Here is a 26,403-nt window from a genome sequence, read left to right as displayed (position 1 = left end):
GATTTTTATCAACTTATTAACTTGGACAACTGTACTGTAATGTTTCGGGAAATGTTAAGCGCCATATTTTTGAAACTATATGTTTATATGTATTACTTTATCGGTGTCAGTCTCATTTTGAATAAAAATGTTTTTCAAATTACGCTATATGAGAATCAAAATACAAAAACAAGAAAAATAGGTCAACTGTTGGCTGCTAAAATCAAACACATGGCTTGATATATAGCGCTTAAAGTGCGCTACTCTGCTAAGAGAACAGATATATTGTATACATGTAGATATAGCTATGTTGTATATCAAAACATAATTGGTCAATTCGATCATAGGTCAAGGTTTGTCTAGATAAATAGTTGACCTCAAAGTCTGAGCTGTTGATATTGCTTAAACTGACTTAACAAACCATCAGAAAGGATCAGCATTGTTCTTAAACATTTTACTTATTCTTATTAAACTGTTTGACATTTTCTTAAAACTAAATAAATATATATAAAGTTTTAATTATGAAAGCTTGTCTTTAGGAAAAACGTTATGCAAAAGTAGACATAAAATGTCATAAATACTGAAGTAGAAAAATATTTAATCACGTTTTGTTTACAAATCTTTGCTTTAGGAGTATACTATACCAGTTGCTATGTACACGGTTGTAAGTAGCGATACACAACTAATGATGGGTGTATATCACAATACTCAGTTACTCATATGTTCCACTTTAAATGTAGATGTGTATATATGCTCAGACTTACAAGTACTCTGCAGTGCCTGCAGTATGTATTACTCACTCAGGTTAACTGTATACTCAAGGGTAAACACGATGATTGGATATTGTGAGATATACAATTACTCTATTTGCCCAACCGGCCCACATAAAGACCCGGCAAAAAAATCTTAGAGGTCATAGACTGTGATACAACAATTAAATTTATCAGGAGTAAAGATTTTAAGCTGACACCTTTTTTAAAGAGGTGAAAAATCGCTTCATTTGTTATCATTGTAGGCAGCTCATTGCTGTTTGTGATTCCATGGATGTTTGTGAGAATCTACCTTGATGACTATGAGTAAGTCATAAAAATTTAGTAGAATGTACAATTTCTACTTATCTATAGTCATGTATAGTTTTAATCTAGTTACAGTGCGCTTTTAAACTTCCATAGGAAGACCTTATTTCTAAGGTTATGACGCCTCCCCAAAATATAAGGGCATTAGATAAGCAATGGACTTTGAACATATAATTAAAAACATTCTACATTTTCTGCCATTGAGAAATAGAGTAATATATATTTGTATGTAAATGTTTCAATTTTTTAAAAATTTTGTAAGGGACATTTTCATATCTCGTTAATTAAAAAAATTATATAAGGAAAACTTCGGGCATAAAACAACCAAATATTGTTAATATGATTTATGCTCACAAATGCTCACAATAGAGTCTGTATGACAGCTATAAGAGAATTATTGAGTTATTATTTTTACTATTAAATTTTGAAAGAAGGAAAGATTATAAATGTGTCTTATAGCTTTATGGTGCATACAAAATATTGCATAAGCTTTTGCATAATATAGAGTTATTTTAACCATCTCTTGAAGTAATAACGAAACTAATAATTCCAGACAAACCGCACAGAAAAGTACTTATATTCAGTAGCTTATTTATGTTCATAAATCAGCTACTGAGTACTTTTGCTTAAAGTCTTAGACAAATGACACCATGATTAATTACGAAAAATTAGAAAAAAAACATTTTTATATTGTGCATTGTTGTCTTTAGACATGCTATGGTACTACGAAATTGTTTGTCGTTGCTCGAAGACAGTCAGAGAGGAGACCTGATTCAATGCTGCCACCAATGTATAAAACTGTTAGGGTTATATGTACTACTACCGCTGTATAAAGGGTTAATTAAGCTTATAACATCTCCACCAAAGTATCAGAACCGAACTCATAACATGTATTACATGTGGCTGTGGACCCTCATTGCTACGATAACAAATACACTCAGCTCTTGAAATTGTGGGGGTTTCAGGAGTTTTTGATATAAATAGTATTTTTACTTGGACATTTTAAAATTTATGGTGATCGAAACAAATATTTATACCAGATCTTAAAATCACATTGATCTTTATGTGGCAAAAATGACATTTATATTATTATGAGTGTAAGTTAACGTCAAGATGTAGAAAGACATTTGCTCCGTTGCGCTTAAAAATACAACAGCAATTAGGTTTTAGAGCTGACAGAAACAATCATTTTCTTCATCTGTTGTTTGTCCTTCAGACCTTCAAATGTCAAAAATAATTATTGCGCATGTAATTAATCATATAATCCATTTAATCCCGTGATAATATAGCTAAATAAATCGGCCATCTATAGAGATTTATTTCCGAATTAGCAATGCAAATGTTGCCTCGTCATATGATGGTTGATTGCGACTCGTTTGCTCCATTGTGTTTACCAGCTGTCCGCGACATGTTGTACAACATTTAATAAGTTATCGACTGAATGGCAAAGATTAGGTCAAGCAACTCATCACTAGTTGGAACATGGTTGACGTCTGAAGCCTATTAACAAGAATTGCTAGAGGGGCAGACATATTTGAAAACGGAAGGTGCTAAATGTGGTCATACAGATCTAATACAACTGACGTCTAAGTCGCATGCTTGAGGTAGATTAAACTAGACCAAAATGTTTATGTTGTGTTACATAATTAAAGCTATATGTACCTTATATAGCCAAATCCATAGGAGAGTAATTTTCAAAAGGACCGAGTGCAAAAGAGAAAGAGAGATATATAGAGAAGGAGAGGCAGAGAGAGGGAGAGAGTGGGACAGAGAGGAAGAGAAAAGAAAGGAGAGGAAGAGGGAGGGAGGGAGAGGGAAGGAGAGAGAAGAAAGGAAGGGGGGAAAATAAAGAGAGAGAGAGAGAGAGAGAGAGAGAGAGAGAGAGAGAGGGAGAGATAACCTTATAATATAAACCTAAACCATCTTTCACCAACTGCTATATATCTGCAAGGGTCAACAGCTCCAATTTTAGCACACTCATAGCTTTTGCATATTTGATGTTATTATATCTGGAGGTGTGACAAAGTTTCTGTATGTCTACAGGTAGTTAGGACCATATTTATATGTGCATCACTCCAGTCCTCATTCATCGATCCTTTGGGTAGACCAAAATATGACAATATTGGGTCAGCTGTATTGATATATTACCATATGTACTTTTTAGATGCTGGATGGTCTACTACAATATTAACTACCGCTGGATCATAGAAGTTCCTATAGCCATCTTAATAGTTGTAAGTCATTTCAGTTTATCTTTTTGTTGTGAACTCTCTGCAAATGCGTGTAAATCCTTGACCTTCATTCAGCCTTGTAAACACTAAAGCAAAGATTTTGATTTCAGCTACAATTCTGAAAAAAACCTCACTTAGGTCAATTTCTTAACATGTTTAATAATCCCATGACCAAACACGAGCGAAGCGAGTGTCTTTGGGAGCTTTATGATAAATGCATATGTGCACACAACTCCCGAAAAGTATCCGTTAACAGCCATACCCAAACCCTTGTACCGAAATCCCATCAACAAATTTAACCATTTTCTTTGGAGTCGTTTAAGTATAATAATCATACAAAACACCTATACACTTATTTAAATATGTTACCAAGTCTGAAAATTGTCAACAATGTCCTAAAACTTACTTAGCTGATCAGATGATACATGACTAGAAAGATTCATTTGGCCTAAAATCGCCATTAAAACCTGACAAGCCTTTTTACTCAAAATTAAGACCGGCCAACAAAACGCCCATAAAGCCGTGCGACTGATAGTAGAAAAACGTGCACACTTCACCAGTCTATAGCATTGTCCAATTGCCCAAGGTCTCTGTAATAAACGTAGACCGTTTGTTTTACCTTCAGTAAATCGTAACATTATGGCATTGCAATATTGATTTACAGGTACGAAAATGTGGTACACAGTTTATCAGCCTATGTTTTTTTGTCCAATTACCGAAGGTTTCATTAAATTATGTAGAACATTAGCTAAATTTTTTTACATCTTATGTACAAGTTAGGACCGAACTACAAAGCCCCTCTATGACAAGAACCTTTCTTTATTTTGCTCCAGTTTGCAGAAAACTTCCAGGCACAAGTGATTGCTAATGCTTGCTTTCTGTTGCATATTGCTGTCACAACCATTCTACATTCAACACAATCAACTTTTAAACTGTGTATATTACACAGCAGCTTGCCATTTTACTTGTAATATTGCATTTCTCCTATTGCAGGGGAGAGATATAAACATATAATCTTTTCCTTCCATTATTGCAGTTTGTTGTACATAATAGCATCCAGTACATTACATCTACAATTGCAGTTATCCTATTGCACTGCAATGCCATTTGACTGCTAATGTTGCATTTCTCAACCAGCAGTACCCTTTCTTTTTTCCATTATCACTATCAATCACTTCCAATCATGTAAACTAGTTTAGCTTCTTGATAACGAACATTTAGTTTTTAAATAATAATTTGAAGTTATTAAAGCGAACAGGAATTTTCTCCCCCTTTATATTTTAGCCAATCACTTTTATTGTCATTACATTCATACATTCTAATCACAGTTTAAACAAGGTAGCATTTGCAAATAGTACAACTTTGGTGATGGATATTGTATTTTAGTTGAATATATATCTGGATATATCCCTATAAATATTTCAACAGAGAGGAGACAACTCTGTATCCATTTGGATATTGATTGTACAACAGCTAGTAATGCTTATTAAGCGCAAACATTAAGTAGTAATGGACCACGCGTATTGAATATTTACTACAACAGCTTTATATGACTTTAAAAGACCATTAAACAATCAATAACCCACTGAGTAACTCTAGGGCTTGTTAGCACAGAAAGTCTTACTGAGTCGATAAGAGAGAGCTGGAACTAGTAATATTATATTATTTGCATGCAAGCTCTAATATTTGCTTTTTACCCTAACTAGGCTTAGAAAATGTAGCACTTGACTTTGACACTTTAACCAGACGTTATTGATCTCTATACTAGTGTCAGGTTTCATTGTAAATGGTTTGTTGAACATAAAATTTCTTATCAACATGTTGAAACCACAAAAGAGTAATTAACAGCAAAAAACTGGATTATTTTATTAGTTTTTTTCTTAATATTTTTAGGGGTTGTTATTCTTTTACATAATTGTTCCTGAGGAATCTCCATTAAGTCTAAGCAGACCATTTGAAGCCTAAATTTCACAATTTAATAAAAGTGAAAATAATGTAAATAAAATTGTGTGTTAAATTATTGAAATAAAGATGTACGGAATAATTTTCAACTGCACAGTTTTTGTTGGTAAAGATAAACTTACACAAAAATTTAGTAGATTTTATGCAGCGTTACGCTCTCCATTTTGCTCGTTTTACAGCTATAAACGGCATATTCACGCTTTTGCTTAGTCGGCATGTTTTTAAATGCAACCATGTTTTGTCGATGTGAATATGAAAACATCTTGACAGTCAAATCACCTCAAACATCACAAACACTTGCAAATAATAGAAAAATACCAATACTTTTTAATAAAGTTTACTAAAATCTTATGCGAGTTCATCTTTAATAAATTCAAATATTTGTTGCTACAGTTTTACAATAGAAACATTTTGTGTTTGTTCCAGTTAATGACATTTATTAGTATGATTAGTTGTTTACGCTTGAATGTTAAACTGAAATTTTGTGAAATCACCGTAAAATCTAAATCTCTAATTGAACGCCATGGCGCTCTATTTTTTAACCCGTCATATATAGTGGCAGTCAATTGGAGGTGGCGGCCAAATAAAGGTGGCGTTCAAATAGAGGTGGCGTTCAGTTAGAGGTTTTACGGTATGTCATATTATACTAAATAGATATGGATGCTTGCCATAGCAATTGCAACAAACAGTTTTTAAAGGTGCGTTTGATAAACTTCACAAACTTTTTAAAGTGATAGCTCTGGCATCTTTAGATTTTGTCGAAACTGAATTTAGTTGTTCCTCTTCCGCTCTCTATGCAATGTATTATAATGGATCAGCGCTAACTTGAGCTAAAAATGCAAAAGGTCCAATTCGCCAATTTTTATGTTAGGTATACAAGGCTACCTCTGTCATTATGAAATTGCTAACAAAGCCTTTCCTTTACATTATCTATCGTGGAAGGTTGACAATAAAAGACATCATATTATGGAGAAACTAGCAAGAGCTGTACTAAAATTCACCAAATTTTGGCATACCAAGCAAAAGCATAAAAGCAGAAAAGAGAGTTATCATACCACAATCTGAAGATATTTTTTAGATGCTCATTTGATTTTAATTTTAGGTAAACTTCACATTCTTTCTTATCATCATCCGGCTCCTTTTCACCAAGCTGAGAGCTTCGGCATCAAGCACCCGCGAGTCAAGAGTATACAGGTACTTGTAAGTATCTACTCAAGTTTGAGCTTAGTGGAAATTATCTCACCCTGGCTGTTTAAATAAAATAACAACAGATAATTTCAAGTGTACTTATTTGTGTGTCAAAAGAATCTTTGTCTTGTTTTCATACTGTTCTATTTTGTGGTCGTAAAGCCATTTGTCGTAGTTTGCTTGTAAAGTAATTGTGATGTAGTTTTATGCCTATGTGCCTCTCACCTCATCACCAAGAGTTGCTGTAGATGTACGTTTCTTGCACTGGAAAATTCATGTAAATGGTGTTTGTGCTGTTTTGTAGCAACTTTCTGTCAGTTTTTTATTCATCAGTGCTTCATGGCAAGATACCTGCTTTTAGTAATGCCATAAAAATCTTGAATGATTAAAAAAGAAAACTTTCTATTCTAACAAATCAAAACAAGCGCTTCTGCTCAGCCATGCAATGCACCGATGAATTGAGCTGTGAGAAATCGGTAAGGTCGCTTGTGGTATTATGATTTAATAACCCTCTTCCGCTTTTATCTTTCTGTCTACTAACTTCTGCTTCATTACTGTTTTACTCTATTCAACCCTCTGTTCAGATCTAATCTTTTTTGCTTCGGTGTTGCCTTGAAAACTTAATTAGAGGTTGTACCCCGTAACATTAGAGTTTAATTCAAAATTTTACTTTTATGCTAGATAATGCTCTTTTATTTATACCAAATACATGGTTCCTTCTCTCTTAGAAACTTTTCGGCTGTTAAAAAGGAACATACACTGGCTAACTGTTGCTTTTTTTCCCCTTTTTTTGTTTTACTATTGTTGTATGGCCTGATTTGAAAAACATTTCGATTTGTGAAATGAAATAATTGCCAATAAAGTACTATATATATATATATATATACAAAGTTTTTGTAGAATTTATCAGAAACTATCTGTATTTTTTATCTTTTGCGATTGTTTTTGTTGTTGGAGATGATCTGACTGTCACAATGTTTCAAGATTAAAATCGACAAAGCTTGATTGCGGTTAAACTGCTCGGATGAAAAATGCGTGCGAAGTGACGTCACTAATTGCTATGTTACTATAAAATTCAAAATTAAAATCGACAAAACTTAATCACAGTTGAAACGCTCAGAAACAAAGTATAATATGTGCCGGAATGATGCCATTAGCTGTGTGTCTGCCTGTCTCTCTCTCTCTCGTTATTGATATTATCGGTTATTGTGTTCAAGTTACAGGGTTACATGCCTTTATTCTGTTGATCTCTTTGCAACTATAAAAGTCATAACTGCACTTTTGCTTGATTGGAGTGTTTTAACTGCAGTTAAGCTTTTTTTAAATTTAAGCTTAAAACATCCTGACAGTCAGACCACCTCACACATAAAAACAATCGGAAATGATCAAATCTGATAAAATCTACTAAAATTTTGTGTAAGTTTATCTTTAAAAACACTGGCAGTCTGCTTTTGATTTTTTTAGAAAACTAGCCAAGTCAACTCTCATACTGATTCCATTGTTTGGAGTTCACTACATTGTCTTCCTCTTTGCTGAGTTCAGTGAACCAGCGCAGAAGCTCGAGGTTGTCCGATTTTACTTCGACGCTCTAATATCTTCATTCCAGGTGAGACTATCACTAAATCTCCATACAGCGATAGTGTAGTGACACTTGGGTGTTCCAGTGCTGCAGCTCTACGCCGGGGTCAACAAAAAGATCAAGTTTCCATAAAACCCTGTAGTAAAGCGATGGTTATGCGATGTCTTATATCAAAGCCAAGCAAGATCTATGTGCATTCACAAGTGCTACGGTGATGGCCACCAAGGCCATTTCCACGGCACGAAAAATGGGTGTTGCTGGAATGTTTCGTTTCTATCCAGCAACTCTGAATCACGACAGAATGAAAGTGACACGGCTATTGCTGCGCTATTGCTGTATGAAAACTTAGTAAATGTGCATATAAATGCGTTATGCAGTGGTTCTTATATCTAATGAAAAAGCATGCATGAGTCAGGCCCGTATTCTCTGGGGCGGCTAGCCGGCTAAGCCGCCCCCACTTTTTTAGGAATTTTTGGCGGCTAAGTACAGTCAAACTTGGATAACTCAGTGTCGTATAGGGAGTACAGTCCATTCAGTCCCTATACAACACTCGGATAACTCGCCTTCGGATGAAATGTAAAATTTTATCTCGAACACATGGTTAACTCGAGCGAATTTGTTTGGTCCGTTCCAACGCAATGATAAAATTGCTTTAGATAACTCGACCTCAAAATCATTAACTCGAACAGTTATTTGCCCGACGGCTACGGGAAAGGTTTTTATCGCTGTAGAATATCACTTTATTTCAAGCCATAAAAATAAACATCAACATTTAGTAGTTCTTAGGCGTCATCATTATCATCATCGACAAAATATTCTTGTTAACGACTTTTATAAAGGTTTGCAAAAGATCAAGTTTTACCAGACATCCGGTTGGCAATAGCCCATTGAAAGCGTGGAAACCTTCGCAAAAAATCGGCAAAATTGATCTTTGTTAAAACGCTCAAAAGAAAAAGATGTCTTTTTTCTGAGCGTTTCAACTGCGGTTAAGTTTTGCCTATTTAATCTAAAAATGTCCTGGCAGTTACATCACCTAAAACAAACAAATCTCAAATAATAGAACAAAGTTTATACTTTCCGATAAAACTTTTTAAAACTTTACAAGAGAGGCCAGGTTGAGGTCTTACATGAGAGAAACCTATTGGGGGCTTACACCGCCCCCTCAAAACCTTCAGGTGTTCATAGCTAGTCGCCTAACATTTGCCGCCCCAACTTGCAATCAGGGAATACAGACCTGGCATGAGTAACAGAGCAAAGGCTATTAGTGTGATAATTGAAGTAGATTTCTTTGCTCGATAATGTCTGTAATTAGAAGCCAATGATGATTGTCTTTATTTGAATGAAGACTGATTGGTAATTTAACTTTCTCCTAGGGTCTTATGGTGAGCTTTCTCTTCTGCTTCATGAACGGAGAAGTGCGGGCGGAAATCATAAAAAAGTGGAAAAGATGGCGAACTGTGCGCACCTTTCATCTACAGTCATCAGCAACCGTCTCTCATCACCTAACCGTCTCGCATTCAATAGGTTCTGACAATGACAGCCTTACCTTGCACAGGGTGCCATCTAGAAACGCCTCGATACAAAGTGCCAATTCTAACAATGGTCCAATGTCAACTCTCATAGAAGAGTCGCAAATCCTTTTGTCGACGGACAAAAATCAAAATGAAGTAGAAACCAAAGAAAATATGAATGGCAGCCATTCTTAATCTAATCGAGTTTGCGAACTGATTGTTCTAAAATTTATTTTTAACTTTATACTTTCAAATGCCTTTTCTAAAGCTGTCAACATTAGCATTACCTATCTATTAGATAAGTGGGTTAGTAGCCCAACCCGACCATATCACTTAATTATTTTTTTTAACTTATAATCAATTGAGAAAGCATCAGTTTTTTAAATGCCTCTTTTAAGCATATTGTTCAAAACAACAGCATTCTTGTCAGCTCAATTTATAATAGCTGTAAATAGCTTTATACAAGTACTTAATAATATATAGCCAAAGGTAATCTATATATTTATTTGCTGATAAAAATGTGCCATGCAACTTTCTGTGATATTTCTATGTATGTAAATATTGTCTTACTTTTAATAAAATATATGCAATACGTAAAGATGGAGATAAGAAATTGGAGAAAAGAGCACAGGTAGATTTTAAGCAGAAGTGTATGACAGCCTCCATACTAACAATTCTTATGGCAAAAAAGAGGGAGTACAGTTGAGTTAGTTTTGTGTGTCACTTGTAAAAAGGATTAAAAAAATTATTGCAAATGAACATGCTCTGCAACAGAGTATATGTGGAAATGTATGCACATCGAGTAGATAACTCCTCTTGCTCCTCTTGGGGTTTCACATTTTTGTTACTTGCATCCTAACATAGCATTTAGATTCTAAATAATGAACAAAAATTTATTTATTTGTGTTATAAGACTATACTTTGAAATTACACCAACACACTATAAGAATGATTGGCTGTGCTTATCTTTGCCTGTTGTCTGTATATAGATTCAAATTATAAATATACGGTAAGTGACTAGAACCTGGCAGCTGCTGAAACGAGTAAGTACTACCATAAACAGTCCCACAAGATTGATTTATAGTATGAGCTTCAACGCTTCCAATCACAGACCAGTTTTGCTAAAAGTTCATTTGTACCTTTGTATAGATGATCAGCTCACGTTGTATTTAGTTACAATCATCAGGAATAAATGTTCCAACCAGTATGTGGTTTTATATGCTGAACTATGTTTATCCAAGACTGTAACATACTTTGAGATTTCGCATTTGAAAAATTTTAGAAAAATTATATGCCTATCTCCACATCAAGCTGTACTTAAAGACGGAGTGTAGCTGAAAGCTACACTCAGTCTCTAAGCAATGTAACTGAAAGCTACACTCAGTCTCTAAACAATGTAGCTGAAAGCTACACTCATTTTTCATACACTATTCCTAAAACTGTTTATAGACTTAGTTCCACACTTTGTGTTGAACGCTCTTTATTAGCTTCACTTGAGTATTTTTCTTATAGATAATTACTTACTACTTACTTACCAATAACTATTTTTTACTAATTATTTACTGCTAAAGTTAGTAATTATCTTATAGATAATTACTTTTGTAAAGACATTTATTCATATAGATAGTTTCTTCACTTTGGTTGACCCAAGTTCACCTTAGCTCAAGTCTCCTATTAGAGACCTGGGAGTTTGAGCACTTACCTCAAACTCTTAGCCAATAGCCGCTTTTCTGCAGCTCACTTGTGTTTATTGTTGCATGTAATGCTTCAATGACTACTGGCATCACAGTTGCTCATACATGCTCTCACTTTTCAGTCTCCTCTTTGAGTGGAATATATTTCTCCACTTTTTCCTACTCTTTGCTGGCTACGTCATAGACATTGGGTACTGCTGTACCTATTAAAACAGCCGTCTAGGTATCCTTTTCCACCACTGCAATATTTGGCTGGTTTGCCAAGATGCGCTGGTCTGTACAGATGTAGGGGTTGTGGAGGAGCTTAGCCTGATGGTTTTTATTGACCGTATCAAAAGCTTTCCACCAGTGTTGTGGTTTAATGATTCTATACTTATCGCACAGACTTCTGTAAACTATACCTGTGATATGATTATGCCGCCTGATTATGCACATCAAAATATTAGATATATATTAATCTTTTATTTATATGAAAAATTTCTGTTTCTCATCAGTATAAATTCAAAAATGCTAATTGTAAATTTAATCACATTTCATAAATGTAAGTTTTGCTGCAAAGACATAAATAACTCTAATAATGTGAAATACGACAGAAATATGACAGAGTTTAAAACAGCAGGACTTATTCTTATTACATGCTTTAGCTTTTTTCTTGCTGTAGTTTTCTTCCTTAGTCCTCTGTTTTTATGGTCAGGCAAGGTCAGGCAAGGTCAGGCAAGGTCAGGCAAGGTCAGGCAAGGTCAGGCAAGTCCGGTGTCAATATTTATAGATAACATTCACACTTACTGCAAGTTTTTTCTATGATGTCCGAAGTATACAACATGCATATGTTATGGTAAAGAGTTGATGCACCATGTTTTCATTTCTTTTTATATAAGAGGCCCATAAACATGACTCACATCAGTAAGCTGTCATCTCAATCTTGCCGAACCTTATGATAAGAGAGTTGTCTCCTTCATCCAGTTTATTCATTTAATGCTTCCATTTGGTACTTTTATGGTTCTGTTTAAATATTTACGCAAATCTATTATTTTAATGCAGTAAAGTACGTGCCAGTTTTCTGAATGAAATTAATACTTATTGTGAGTAACTTTAAACTTTATGTCGGGGAGTTAGAGTTTCACATAAACTGATATTTTATCCCAACATCCAACAGTGGCTTTGGACAGACGCACACACGCACACACAGACGCTCTTGTTGCAGTAACGACTTGGTCAAACTAAGAACTGTTTTGTATTATTTATATTATGCAGAGGAGTTTCTTCTGTAGAAACCTTAAACTTCTCTAGTATCTGTTCCCTAGTATGCCAACGTTTGTATTCATAATATATACTTTTACTTTTTGTGAGGTCAAAGTGTCAGCTAGTACCACTAACAATAGAAAACTGGATTTTTAAAAGTATGTTTTCAGCATTTTATTTGTTTCAATGCATAATGTGGCATTAAATTAATATTATCATTTGAACAAAACACAACAAATACATCTATAATACAATTAAAACAATAAAATAATAAATAAACTGTTGCGCAATAAGTTAGCTAGTCCTACAATAATTATATAGGTATAGAAAATATACAGAAAGTTCCAATGCTTGATTTCCTCACATATCAATTAAATTAGTCGACCTCTTCAACAGTGGGGCCTTGGGTAGATGTCCCGTAATTCTGGCTATCGTCCCCAGAAGACTGATGAAGTTTAGCCATAATAGGAGAACAAGTGCTTTGCAGTTCTTTAAGCTGGTGTTGGTATTCATCTTCCTCCGCTAATTGATTGTTATCCATCCAGTCTATCACTTTTTGACATACATTCTTGACCTTAGTTGTGTCTTCAGATAATAGCTTAGATTGATTTTCTTCTGCTGCTTGCTTGTATTGGTAAACAGAGCTCTCGAGCTGATTTCTCGCAGCGACACGCTTTCTCTGTTTTTCATCTTCCTCTTTGTATTTCTCAGCATCTGCTAGCATCTTGTCAATGTCCGCCTGGCTGAGTCGTCCTCTGTCGTTAGTGATGGTGATTTCCTTCGATTTACCAGAGCTTTTGTCTACTGCTGACACATTGAGGAGGCCATTCGCATCAAGGTTGAAAGTCACCTCTATCTGCGGCACTCCCCTCGGCGCCGGAGGTATTCCGGTCAAGTCAAACGTGCCAAGCTTGTTGTTATTGGCTGTCATAGCTCTTTCTCCTTCAAACACTTGAATGGTGACAGCTGGTTGATTGTCAGCGTATGTTGAGAAGATCTTGGTTTGTTTAGTTGGAATTCTCGTGTTTCTGTCTATGAGGTTGGTCATTACTCCTCCGGCTGTCTCTATTCCTAGAGACAAAGCAGCAACATCTACCAGAAGGACATCTTTAATCACATCATGTTGATCACCTGACAAAATGGCTGCCTGAACAGCAGCTCCATACGCTACCGCTTCATCAGGGTTTATCGATCGGTTGAGGGGTTTTCCTCCCATGAAGTCTTGCAGTAACTTTTGTATTTTAGGAATTCTGGTTGAGCCTCCGACAAGAACAATTTCGTGAATATCTCCTTTAGGCATTTTCGCATCTCGCAAGGCCTGTTCTACCGGTTCAAGAGTTCCACGAAACAGATCACCGCAAAGCTCTTCGAATCGGGCTCGAGTAATGCTTGTGTAGAAATCGATGCCCTCAAACAGTGAGTCGATTTCGACGTTTGCTTGCGCACTGCTCGACAAAGTTCTCTTTGCTCTCTCGCAAGCTGTTCTCAGTCTTCTTAAAGCTCTCGCATTTGTTCTCAAATCTTTTTTGTGTTTTCTTTCAAACTCTTTGGCAAAGTGCTCTACGAGACGGTTGTCAAAATCTTCTCCTCCGAGATGAGTGTTTCCAGCAGTGGATCTCACCTCAAACATCGATCCTTCAGCAATGGTTAAAATCGACACATCAAATGTTCCCCCTCCCAAATCAAAGATGAGAACATTCTTGTCGGCTTGAAGATTCCTGTCGAGTCCATAAGCTAAGGCAGCTGCTGTCGGCTCATTGATGATTCTCTTGACATTGAGACCAGCGATTACACCTGCATCTTTAGTTGACTGCCTTTGAGAGTCGTTGAAATAAGCTGGCACAGTAACAACTGCCTCAGTTACCTTCTCTCCAAGGTATGCTTCTGCAGTCTCTTTCATGCTTGTCAGCACCATTGCACTAACTTCCTCAGGGCTTAAAACCTTTCTTTCTCCTTGATATTCCACTTCTACTTTGGGCTTGCCACCATCATTGACGACTTTGAAAGGCCAATGTTTCATGTCATTCTGTATTGACTCATCTCCGAATTTTCGACCAATAAGCCTTTTAGCATCAAACACTGTGTTTGTCGGGTTCATCGCAACTTGGTTTTTGGCGGCATCTCCGACGAGTCTTTCAGAGTCTGTGAAAGCGACATAGCTAGGAGTTGTCCGATTTCCTGTCAATAAACAAAAACAGTTCAGTCTACATGCGCTGGAAACCAAACCAAAGGGTGCGCACAGTTAGCTGCAAAATTAATAGCTAACAGACAGCTTATAATCACATAAAACAACTGAAACTTTACTATCTTATTAGTCATCAGTAACATCCGTATCCTTAGTGACTTTATTGATTACTACAGTAAAAGTATGCTGAAAACACTTACCCTGACTGTTAGCTATGATCTCAACTTTTCCATGTTGGAAGACTCCTACACAGGAGTAAGTAGTACCAAGGTCGATGCCGATAGTCTTTCCCATGATGAGCTAACGAAATTTTGCTGTGTATTACTTTTCTGTTGAAACTGTTCCTTATGGAAATAATGTGTTGTTATGACTATTTCTTACGGCTGCCACTATATATACTGCCTAGTTAGCATTCCAGCAATTACTAGAAAGTGAAGGAAATTACTAGAAGCGTGCGCTACCTTGTTTATTATTGGTTTGAATAGCCAATGATTCGTCGCTGAACGGCTCCAGTGGACGTGATCAGCACGTAGTGGGCGGAGTCAACTACACGTCTGGAAATTCCCAGAATATTCTTTACCTTCCATATCGGTTTAGCGTCGTTTAGGGAAAGTTACGCCAACAACGGAGCCTATACAAACACATGTTGAGTTCCAAATAAACATCGGCCGCGCTTACTTTGATATAGAATTACAACGGACCGTCTTACGTGTCTTTGTTTATCAGCCAATAAAACTACTTTGGATAGCTTTATAGCGCTATCAAGTATACCACAAGAAAGTTAAGGTTTTGCTCTAACTCACACCACAGTTATAGAGTGACAACTCTAGATTCACAAGCTATTTACTACTTCATAGTATATAGCTCTATTATATGTGCTTGAATGTCTTAGCTAAATTGTGTTTACTTGCAATTTCACAACTTTAGGTCTCCAAACAAACAATTTAATGTATTCACAATGATAGTTATAAATATAATACCATCACTTGCCAATTTTTGTGTTCTTAGTAGTTATAAATATTATAAACAAGCTTGTTTTATGCAAATTAATGGACAACCACAAATCTATTACAGACAATGATAGTAACTAAAAGTGCAAGAATTATCTAGGACAACATAAAAAATGAACAACTTTCCATAATAAAAACTGAATGCTAAAATACCATGTTATAATACATAGAAACTCCTTCATAGTAATGTTACAGAAAGAATTAATTTCGGATTAACAAGTCAAAGGAGCTAAGGTGTACTAATGCTATAACAAGCTGCACCAGCGTGGTATTTTGTGTGCAATGGCTGACCTACACACGTTTGTAACATATATACATATTATACTAGCCAACAAGCATGAGTTCAGTAAGAATACAGTAAGCAACGAATTTCAACAACACTTAATGAATATTCTGAGTTAGTATTCGCAGGGTTTTAGAGGACTTGAATTTCCTCAAACGCACTCGCATAAAACTGTTCTATACCAATATGGGTCTGAACTGCTCTTACCTCAGTGCATAATAGCGCAAATCAGCTTATATTTTTAGAAATATTCTATATCAAATTATAGTTTTCAATAATTCTCACTAATAACATACTTTCTTAAGCTTCTTCCATAACATTCGTTCTATGCTCTCGATTTCAAATGTGATCAAAGCTGTAGGGTTAGTTCTGTTGTTGCTAGTTCTGATTCTAAAACAATTGATAAATCAATTTTTAAAAATCCCAAAATAACATGTTAAAATGAAAACAATTTGACTCAATTTTAAAATTTAAGCATGATCAAATGGGGAGCACTTTTACTCTCTGAACAGCGCATAAACATGCAAATCAGTATGAATAGAATGTGAGAAACCTGTGTGAATTGAAAATGTGCAGCAAAAGCAATTTATTATCATTGGTGATGAGAGATTGAATTCAATAGTAAATACATGTACGTGTATGTAAGAAAGACATTTTAATCATACATATCACTTACACCTCAGCGCCTAAGTTCTACTGCCCAGAACAACTGATAAGATAGTTGTTATAGCTGTACACGCCAATAGTAAAAATATTATAGAAGTTGTAAAGTGTTGCTCTAATTTTATAGCATGAGAAAATGCGTGTTACAGTTTCAGGACATAAACCTGAGGAGACCAGTCTTTTTGCTTATTCTCATAAGATAGTACAGTTTAGCGCATGTACCGGAACTAGTGGTGTAAAGATATATATGTGTAATACCAAACAGAAGTGAGTAAGTGTCAGCTAGGAAGCAAGAAAGCGGACATAAAGACTACAATTGTTAATCCCATTGCATTTTGGTACCCATACCTCTTTGTAGTGACCTGTTAAAAGATGCATGTAAATTAATAACTGAAATTGTTGGTAATATAAAATTGCTTTTGCATAAATCCGTTGCACAGTTTCCCTACGACCAAACGAGCGGGAGCAAAGTTTGAAAGTTTTTATGATAAATGCATGTGCACACAACTTACGAAAATTATTCATCAACAATGTCTCAAACCCTCGTCTCGAAATCTCGTCAACAAATTTACCATCGTTTTGTAGAGTCGTTAAAGTATAATAACGATACAAAACACATATAAGCCTATTTAAATATGTTACCAAATCTTTGTAGATTGTCGACAGTCTCTTAAAACTTACCCATCTGAGCGGATTATACACAAATAGACAAACTTATTTGGCCGAAAATCGTTATTAAAACTTGCTGAGCCTCACTTTTATCAAAGTTAAGACTGGAAATTGAAACGTTGAGCAACAGAGAATAGAACGATTAAGTCGTGCGCATTTCACGAAAAAATAATGTGCACATTTCACCAGTCTATAGCATTGTCGAATTGCCGAAGGTTTCTGTAATTAACGTAGGAGTACTAAAATCGTTTCATTTTTGCCAATTTCAAAGTAACTGACATTTTAGACACTTTTGAGTACTTTGGTATTCTAACTGATGCCCAACGCAGTGTAAGTAAAGGAAATGACGATGATAGTTTTTTCTAACGATTCTTATGAGATTATTACAATATTTAATTATAAGTTTAGATGACTACAGAACAATGACTACGTAGTACAGATTTTCTAAAAATCTATGTAACTGTCACAACTTCTTGATATTGTTAGCTATGATGTTTTGAAATCTAAACAAAATTGTGCATTGGTTTTATATTATTACTATATTAATAATATTGGTTATTCTAATAATATCAGAGCATTTTACTTCTAATATTGACCAATATTGCATTCCTCCTATTGCAGGGGGAGAGATATAAACATATAATATTTTCCTTTCATTATTGCTATTTGTTGTATATAATAACACCCACACCCAGTACATTACAGCTACCATTGCAGTTATCCTATTGCACTGCACTGCCATTGGCTAATATTGCATTTCTCAACCATCAGTACCCTTTCTTATTTTCCAATATCACTTTGGTCGTGGGCTGTATGACAGTGGAATTTCTAGTATATATCATAAGCAATAAATGAGAAATCTACATTGGGTATAAAAACTAATGATAAAAGTTTTCTCACCCATATTTCCGCTCGTGCTGGGGAATGCAGGAGAGCTCCGGCTTGTGATTATAGTATTTTTTAAAGTGGTTCCTCTTTCAAAGACAGGTGGTGGCCTGTGAGTAAATAGAGTAGGAATAGCATCACTTGTCAGTCGATGTTTTCCCATTTTAGTCAGTGTAAAACACTTTTCTTCAAAATGTCTCTATAAGTAAACAAAAAGAGGAGAGGTAAGCAAGGGAACCAATAATATGAATACTACTATTACTAATAGGGCTACTACTATTATTATTCAACCTATTCTTGGATGGCTATACAAATTTTTCCAATAATTTTAACCAGTTATCTATTAATGAATGCAACGTACTATATGCTATAATAACTGTTATCATCTTCATAATAACACAAATGCAAAGCAGTACAACAGATAAAACAACTTTTGTAATAATAAAACATGATAAAAAACAATAGTGGTACTAAAAAAACAACTAAACTTATGAATAGAATTTATTATCATTATAATCATAGAATGTATTCTAACAACTAGCAGCAATAATTACAATGACAGTAAAAATATCAATATGGTTTAAAACATATATACATGTAAGTAAAACATATATACATGTAAGTATAACATATATACATGTAAGTAAAACATATATACATGTAAGTATAACATATATACATGTAAGTAAAACATATATACATGTAAGTATAACATATATACATGTAAGTATAACATATATACATGTAAGTATAACATATATACATGTAAGTATAACATATATACATGTAAGTATAACATATATACATGTAAGTATAACATATATACATGTAAGTATAACGAGATAAATTTAAATTATATTTTGACTAGCCTCACAAAGTTTAGAAGAAGCAGTTGGCAGCAGAAGCTTTGAATTCCTTTTGTTACTTTCAGAATCCAACCTGTAATTTTCACATTGACAGTGATTAAATAAATAAAAGATTAAATAAATAAAAGATTAAATAAATAAAATAATAAAAATAATAACAAATGACTCCGTTCACATAGGATTGATATTTCCGTGAATAGTAGTCTGCAACTATCCTTAGCATTCTCATTGGTCAGTTCAACATTCAACTAAACTCTCATCACTCCTTATCTCTTATGTTCGCAAGAAGTCATAAAAACAAAAAATTTGAACAATTGACACTAATCAGCGAAAATTTTATGTTATGTTAGATAGCAGTGTGGACAGTAAATGTAACTACCACTAGAATAAATTTAAACTAATACTAACATCTAAAACAACGTGAATTTTGCCTGCCCAATTTAACAATCCATGCATTGCTTCTTTCAGAATCTTTTGGGAACTGAAACACCTGTAGGCATGTTTCTGATCTGCCTGAGAATTCCACAGCCTAACAATTGACCATTATGATGAAGATGCTGTTTAAATTACAATGAAAACTAATATTTAAGAAAAATGAAATGGCAAAGTGTTAACGCAAAGATGAAATAACTCCTTTAATGTCACGCTGTCAGATAAACAGAAGTTAGCTTTTAGCCTGATGTAAACCTAACTAACCACAGATGAGCTGCTAGTGCTATACATGAAAAAAATCGGAAAATCCGGACGATCTTTGTGGTATATGAAATGGCTAGCAAAATGACGATTTCGTCTGTGTATAAGTCAAATGTCTGATTTAATACTTTAATCTGCAACAGAACTTTATATGGCCATATGAGTTTGTTTGGAACTTTTGAAAACATTTGATCTTTCGGTGGCTTAACTCTCCCTAAACGTCACTATATCGGACCGGGATCGTCATCAAATCACAACGGCATGAAGGCTGCTATTCTTTAGCGATAGCCATTGCCTAATGACAAATATTCAACTACAGAGATGTGAGAATGCTCACCTTTGAAGTTTCCTGATGCTCTAAAATTATTTTGTTTTGAGTTTGATGCTGCCCAAGAGTAATGAAAGCCAACTAATAGCCTTAGAAAGAGCTTGACAGTGAAGCAGAGGATTTTTATGGAGTGTTCTCGGTGGTTTTAAAACCCTCTTTTGCTTTCTACGCTTCATGAAATGTTCCTCTTTTATGCTGAAGAACCCTCATTTGTTTTATTATGTGCACTCAATCATTTGTCATGTCATCAGTCCATGCTGCACTTACAGCCAACCTACACCGCAATTATGAAAATGAACATTTTTTGCAGAATTGGCTAGAAGCTGAAAAGAGACTTTTCTTGGCAAGCTTTCAATCGAATATGTATCCTTTACTCCTACATCCACTGCTATTACTCCACTATTTTAGTTCTTCATAGATAATAGTTCATCCATCTAAGTCCACCTTAGATGACTTGGATAAATGATGAGTGGGTTAAACATAATTGCCATCTATTTGAAGGGTGATTATGTGTGCTTTGTTATACAACATATTCTGATAGTATATACAGTATAATAGTATTCATCTTGCAGCGTCTAGAATCTTTCAGCAGTTTGCGGATTTAAACGTTAGCAGATCAACCATCTAAACAGTAGATGAAATCAATATATTTTCCACATACTATAACAGCAGTAATCAATTGGTTGATGGGAATGTGGAATGTTCTAGAAGCACAGCTCTCCTGGTAGTTTAGAACATTCTGGAGTCATTTCGTTTGTACCTAGTGGGTAATGCATATATCGTTTTCAGTCTTTGATCTTTGCTGAAAGCCAGACAAACAACTTGTTGAGTGCTAAAATTAATTATCAGTCCATCTGTACCAGCTATTGGATTGCATCATTTGTCTGGAATGTTCTTGGTATTTCCAAGGAAGTCTTTTGGCTCCGCCTAGCTTATGGTTCATTGGATAATTCAATCAATGGTTAGCTCCTGATTAGACATATTCAATGAAGCTAAACAACAATAACACGTGGATCTAGAACATTCCTCCAGGTACTAGTACAGCCTAGAATGCTCCAGAAAACTAATGTTCTAAGTATAAATACCAGTGCACTGTTGATGTGGGTTATAACTACAAAAACTATAGGCAACATTTGAACTGAGAAGCAACAAGCAAGATTCGAATCATTCGTCATGGGAAAGGCTATCGGAATAGATCTTGGCACTACATACTCATGTGTTGGAGTCTTTCAGCATGGAAAAGTTGAGATCATAGCGAACAGCCAAGGTATATATTTAATATAACTGGGTAAAATACTTTTTCTTTAAAAATCTTTCTGGTGAAATGTTTTAAAAACTGTTAATTGACATTTTATAATAAACGCCTTTCTGCATCGTATGTGAAATATAGCTGTTCAATTTTCTAATTTACATTGACAGGAAATAGGACAACTCCTAGCTATGTCGCCTTCACAGACTCTGAGAGACTCATCGGAGATGCAGCTAAAAACCAAGTTGCGATGAACCCGACAAACACTGTGTTCGACGCTAAAAGGCTTATCGGACGAAAATTTGGAGACGAGTCAATACAGAATGACATGAAGCACTGGCCTTTCAAAGTCGTCAATGATGGTGGCAAGCCCAAAGTAGAAGTGGAATATCAAGGAGAGAAGAAGGTTCTAAGCCCTGAGGAAGTTAGCGCAATGGTGCTGACAAGCATGAAAGAGACTGCAGAAGCATACCTAGGAGAGAAGGTAACTGAGGCAGTTGTTACTGTGCCAGCGTATTTCAACGACTCTCAGAGGCAGTCAACTAAAGATGCAGGTGTAATCGCTGGTCTCAATGTCAAGAGAATCATCAATGAGCCGACAGCAGCTGCCTTAGCTTATGGACTCGACAAGAATCTTCAAGCCGACAAGAATGTTCTCATCATTGATTTGGGAGGCGGAACATTTGATGTGTCGATTTTAACCATTGCTGAAGGATCGATGTTTGAGGTGAGATCCACTGCTGGAAACACTCATCTCGGAGGAGAAGATTTTGACAACCGTCTGGTAGAGCACTTTGCCAAAGAGTTTGAACGAAAACACAAAAAAGATTTGAGGAAAAATGCGAGAGCTTTGAGAAGACTGAGAACAGCTTGTGAGAGAGCTAAGAGAACTTTGTCGAGCAGTGCGCAAGCAAATGTCGAGATTGACTCACTGTTTGAGGGCATTGATTTCTACACAAGCATTACTCGAGCCCGATTCGAAGAGCTTTGCGGTGATCTGTTTCGTGGAACTCTCGAACCTGTAGAACAGGCCTTGCGAGACGCAAAGATGTCCAAAGGAGATATTCACGAAATTGTTCTCGTCGGAGGCTCAACCAGAATTCCTAAAATACAAAAGTTACTGCAAGACTTCATGGGAGGAAAACCCCTCAACCGATCGATAAACCCTGATGAAGCGGTAGCGTATGGAGCCGCTGTTCAGGCAGCCATTTTGTCAGGAGATCAACATGATGTGATCAAAGATGTCCTTCTGGTAGATGTTGCTGCTTTGTCTCTAGGAATAGAGACAGCTGGAGGTGTAATGACCAACCTCATAGACAGAAACACGAGAATTCCAACTAAACAAACCAAGATCTTCTCAACTTACGCTGACAATCAACCAGCTGTCACAATTCAAGTATTTGAAGGAGAAAGAGCTATGACAGCCAATAACAACAAGCTCGGCACATTTGACTTGACCGGAATACCTCCGGCGCCGAGAGGAGTGCCGCAGATAGAGGTGACCTTCAACCTTGATGCGAACGGCCTTCTCAATGTGTCAGCAGTAGACAAAAGCTCTGGTAAATCGAAGGAAATCACTATCACTAACGACAGAGGACGGCTCAGCCAGGCGGACATTGACAAGATGCTAGCAGATGCTGAGAAATACAAAGAGGAAGATGAAAAACAGAAAAAGCGTGTCGCTGCAAGAAACCAGCTCGAGAGCTCCGTTTACCAATACAAGCAAGCGGCGGAAGAAAATCAGTCTAAACTGTCATCAGAAGACTCAACAAAGGTCAAAGATGTATGTCAAAAAGTGATAGACTGGATGGATATCAACCAATTAGCGGAGGAAGATGAATACCAACACCAGCTTAAAGAACTGCAGAACACTTGCTCTCCTATTATGGCTAAACTTCATCAGTCTTCTGGGGACAATAGCCAGTCTACCGGAAATTACGGGACATCTACCCAAGGCCCCACCGTCGAAGAGGTCGACTAATTAAACAATTACATTAATTATATAGCACTACAAATATTTCATGCCTTGTTAATACGTTATTTTTTATAAGTTGTATCTTATTATTTCTCTTATTGTAACTGCTGATAGTATTTTTTTAATATTTTATGGAAGATATCAATAATGAATTTCTTTTTTTGCTTCAAATAGAATTAATGATATCTTGAATTATGGATGTATATTTGTAAAGCAAATTACTTTGTAAATAAACTCTTCTAACAGGTTGTTACAAACACAGCGACATTATTTTGAAAGCATCACAAGGTAGCGAGTAAAGTCCTTGTCAATTGCAAGTCATTTCTGTACCAAAAAGTGAAGACACTTTAGAAAAGGTTTTGCCACAGCAAGCTTTTGGTGGTTACCAAGACATCATTTCAGAAAAAGATAAAAAGCAATTGATGCTTCTATGTAAGTTACAACTCTAAGCCTTCTCCTAATTGTATAAAATAGTTTCTAGTAGGTTTGATGGGCAGATGATTATAAGGATTAGCCAGCGGTGAAAGGAAAGCTTGCTTTGATAATTAAAATATGCTACATTGTCGGAGATGAGATAACAAAATGATAAATGACAGGTTCTAGAAGTTACCAAAACCTTTTAAAACATGGAACACTACATATTATAGAAATAAAAGATATATTCAGCTTAATACTACTAATATAATTTTAATAATTGAATTATTTAATTAGTCATATAATTATATGCTATTATTGAGTTTTACAATAAAGCATCACTGATACAATGAACTCTCTCTGTCAAACAATCTCATTAACTAGCTAAAATAGACATGACAGTAATAGCTATAAATAAGTTAAAATGGCAAGTTGGAAATCTAAATAATATTTAGATATACCAAACATATTATGTTTGGTACTGATGCATTTAGCAGTATAATAATGCTCCGCTTCATTGGCTTGAACAGAAGAGTTGATTTGAATTCACATACACAAAGGGATTAATAAAAATACACAAGTTGAGTCTTTGATCACTTTTAAACAATAAAAATGTATATCAATCTTATACTAATTAAGGTATTAAATGTACTGATATTTAATACAATTATTTTATATTTAATGTAATGTGATATAATACAATGTAATATGATATAATACATACTAACAGAATATGCTATTATAAAACATGGCATAATACGATACAAAACTATACAAAAAATAATATGACAACTTAATATAACATAAAATAATACAATATAGGGTAATATATGGTATAATATATCATAATATACAGCAGTACAGTATGCTATCATATTGTCTTACTAGGTGAATGAATACCCAATGTTGCAAGGGTAATAAAATGGTTTTAGCACAGAAAATTCATTTTTATTTAGCATACAAAATTTACCATTCTAACTTTTAAATGAAGATTTTTATTATTTTTTTATTTGACTACTTTTATATTTAGTAATTGCGTTTGAGCTGGCTGACGTATACTTTTGTCATTTCTACACCTCCAGGAGGTAGACAAATGGCGCATTACTCATTTTGAGGGATGGCTGGATTCCCAGTAGCCACACCAACCACTGAAACTTATGAAATTGATTAAAAATGTAATTTTATAATTTGAATTTTGTTAAAAAATGTTTTAAAACTATGATTAAATGATAAATTACTATTATTAAAACAGTTTGAACAATGAAACTAAAAAAATATATAAGTATTTACTTAACAATAACAAATCAAAGACTGTAGTTATAATAACTACTTAACAAAAGAAGGAAATTAAAAATTAATTAAGAGATAATAACCGTGATTAGAACATTAGCAATGTTTAAACATAAAACAATATATCCAAATTATGTTTAAAAAACATAACTCTGAAGTAATAATAATGATAAAACAAATTGCATTTTATAAATGTAATAATTATTTAACAAGTATAGGAGAGTGAGAAATAACTGATAATTATAACCTTACACAATGGCACAATAACTGTTTGTTTTAAAATGCGATTAATTAAATCACGAACATGTGGCATTCAAAAGAAAAAAATATGTGAGATAATACATGAAACAAATACTGTAATGAGCTTTTGTGATGAACTTGAGTAATGAACTCAAATTCATCAGTTGAGAGAAGGAACTTGCCTATGTTAATGTAATATATTCATTTTAAATTACAAATAGACAATATTCATACAAATGACAATGCTTTAAACAAGATAGATTAAAGATAGTTAGTTATAAAGAAAACTAGCCTTAATTAAAATAAATAAAGAAATAACGTAAAACTGTAAATAACAAAAAAATATGAAGTTTTGTTAGTAGTCAATGATTGTGGCACACAAGCAAAGAACGTTAGGAAAAAAGATTCCACTTTACAGAAATCACACCCACAGATATATATATATATATATATATATATACATATATATATATATATATATATATATATATATATATATATATATATATACAATAAAGTATAGGCTAAAAGTCAGCATAAAGTGCTCGATACTGAAGTAGAGCTTACTATATATTTGGTAAGAAATTTATTAAAATTTGACTAAGCAAAAAATTACTAAAAGTTTCGTATTACACAAAAGGTGTGTAACACTCATCAGATAAAATGCCTAAGCATTTTATCTGATGAGTGTTACACACCTTTTGTGTAATACGAAACTTTTAGTAATTTTTTGCTTAGTCAAATTTTAATAAATTTCTTAACAAATTTATATATATATATATATATATATATATATATATATATATATATATATCTGTATATCAATAGCCCTCTATTCAATTTGAGTAAGCATCTCTCTTTAATACAAGTCATACTATGTATATCACCTCCTGTAGTAACTATGGAGATATATGCTAGCTGCTTACTGAACATTTAGAAAATGCATTTTAAACCGGTTTTCATTGCGGATGATGAACTAGTTAGAACTATATCACGAGCATATGTACAATATTAATTAAAATGCACAAAATTAAAACTCATTTTGTATTCATATTTTTTAATAACAAATGAGAAAAACCACCCACTAAAGCATATTTTATCATAGTTCAACAAACTTCAAATGAGAGACTCACTGTATCAAGATTCATAGTAAAAGCACTAAGAGCATCACTACTTATACCGAGAATATTT

General features: G+C 34.5%; 3 protein-coding genes across 5 annotated transcripts in view; 2 read left to right on the top strand and 1 right to left on the bottom strand.

The window, feature by feature from the left end:
• The window catches only part of LOC137390207 (secretin receptor-like), a 35,334-nt gene extending 25,222 nt beyond the window's left edge, over nucleotides 1-10,112 (top strand). For 2 of the 3 annotated variants that reach the window (XM_068076503.1, XM_068076501.1), the window contains exons 8-12: nucleotides 995-1,055; nucleotides 3,220-3,289; nucleotides 6,351-6,448; nucleotides 7,901-8,042; nucleotides 9,389-10,112. In XM_068076503.1, the coding sequence (XP_067932604.1) occupies nucleotides 995-1,055; nucleotides 3,220-3,289; nucleotides 6,351-6,448; nucleotides 7,901-8,042; nucleotides 9,389-9,721 (704 nt within the window). In that variant the 3' untranslated portion in view covers nucleotides 9,722-10,112. The remainder of the gene's footprint in view (nucleotides 1-994; nucleotides 1,056-3,219; nucleotides 3,290-6,350; nucleotides 6,449-7,900; nucleotides 8,043-9,388) is intronic. The other variant, XM_068076502.1, reaches the window with a different exon arrangement.
• Nucleotides 10,113-12,621: 2,509 nt separating this feature from the next.
• On the bottom strand, nucleotides 12,622-14,985 carry LOC137391660 (heat shock protein 70 A1-like). Its single transcript, XM_068078174.1, has 2 exons — nucleotides 14,848-14,985; nucleotides 12,622-14,640 (listed from the first exon to the last, which is right to left on the bottom strand). The coding sequence occupies exons 1-2, from the start codon at nucleotides 14,939-14,941 to the stop codon at nucleotides 12,839-12,841; spliced, it is 1,896 nt and encodes a 631-aa protein (XP_067934275.1). The 5' UTR covers nucleotides 14,942-14,985; the 3' UTR covers nucleotides 12,622-12,838.
• A 6,185-nt stretch (nucleotides 14,986-21,170) lies between these two features.
• LOC137391854 (heat shock protein 70 A1-like) lies at nucleotides 21,171-23,321 on the top strand. The gene is made up of 2 exons (XM_068078396.1): nucleotides 21,171-21,311; nucleotides 21,464-23,321. Exons 1-2 carry the CDS (start codon nucleotides 21,218-21,220, stop codon nucleotides 23,272-23,274), a joined length of 1,905 nt encoding a protein of 634 aa, XP_067934497.1. The 5' UTR covers nucleotides 21,171-21,217; the 3' UTR covers nucleotides 23,275-23,321.
• Nucleotides 23,322-26,403: the final 3,082 nt, after the last annotated feature.

This window comes from Watersipora subatra, chromosome 3, assembly GCF_963576615.1.
Source record: "Watersipora subatra chromosome 3, tzWatSuba1.1, whole genome shotgun sequence".
Taxonomy (NCBI): domain Eukaryota; kingdom Metazoa; phylum Bryozoa; class Gymnolaemata; order Cheilostomatida; family Watersiporidae; genus Watersipora; species Watersipora subatra.
The sequence above is the reverse complement of the archived record's forward strand: the minus strand, read 5'-3'. Positions and strand labels throughout refer to the sequence as shown.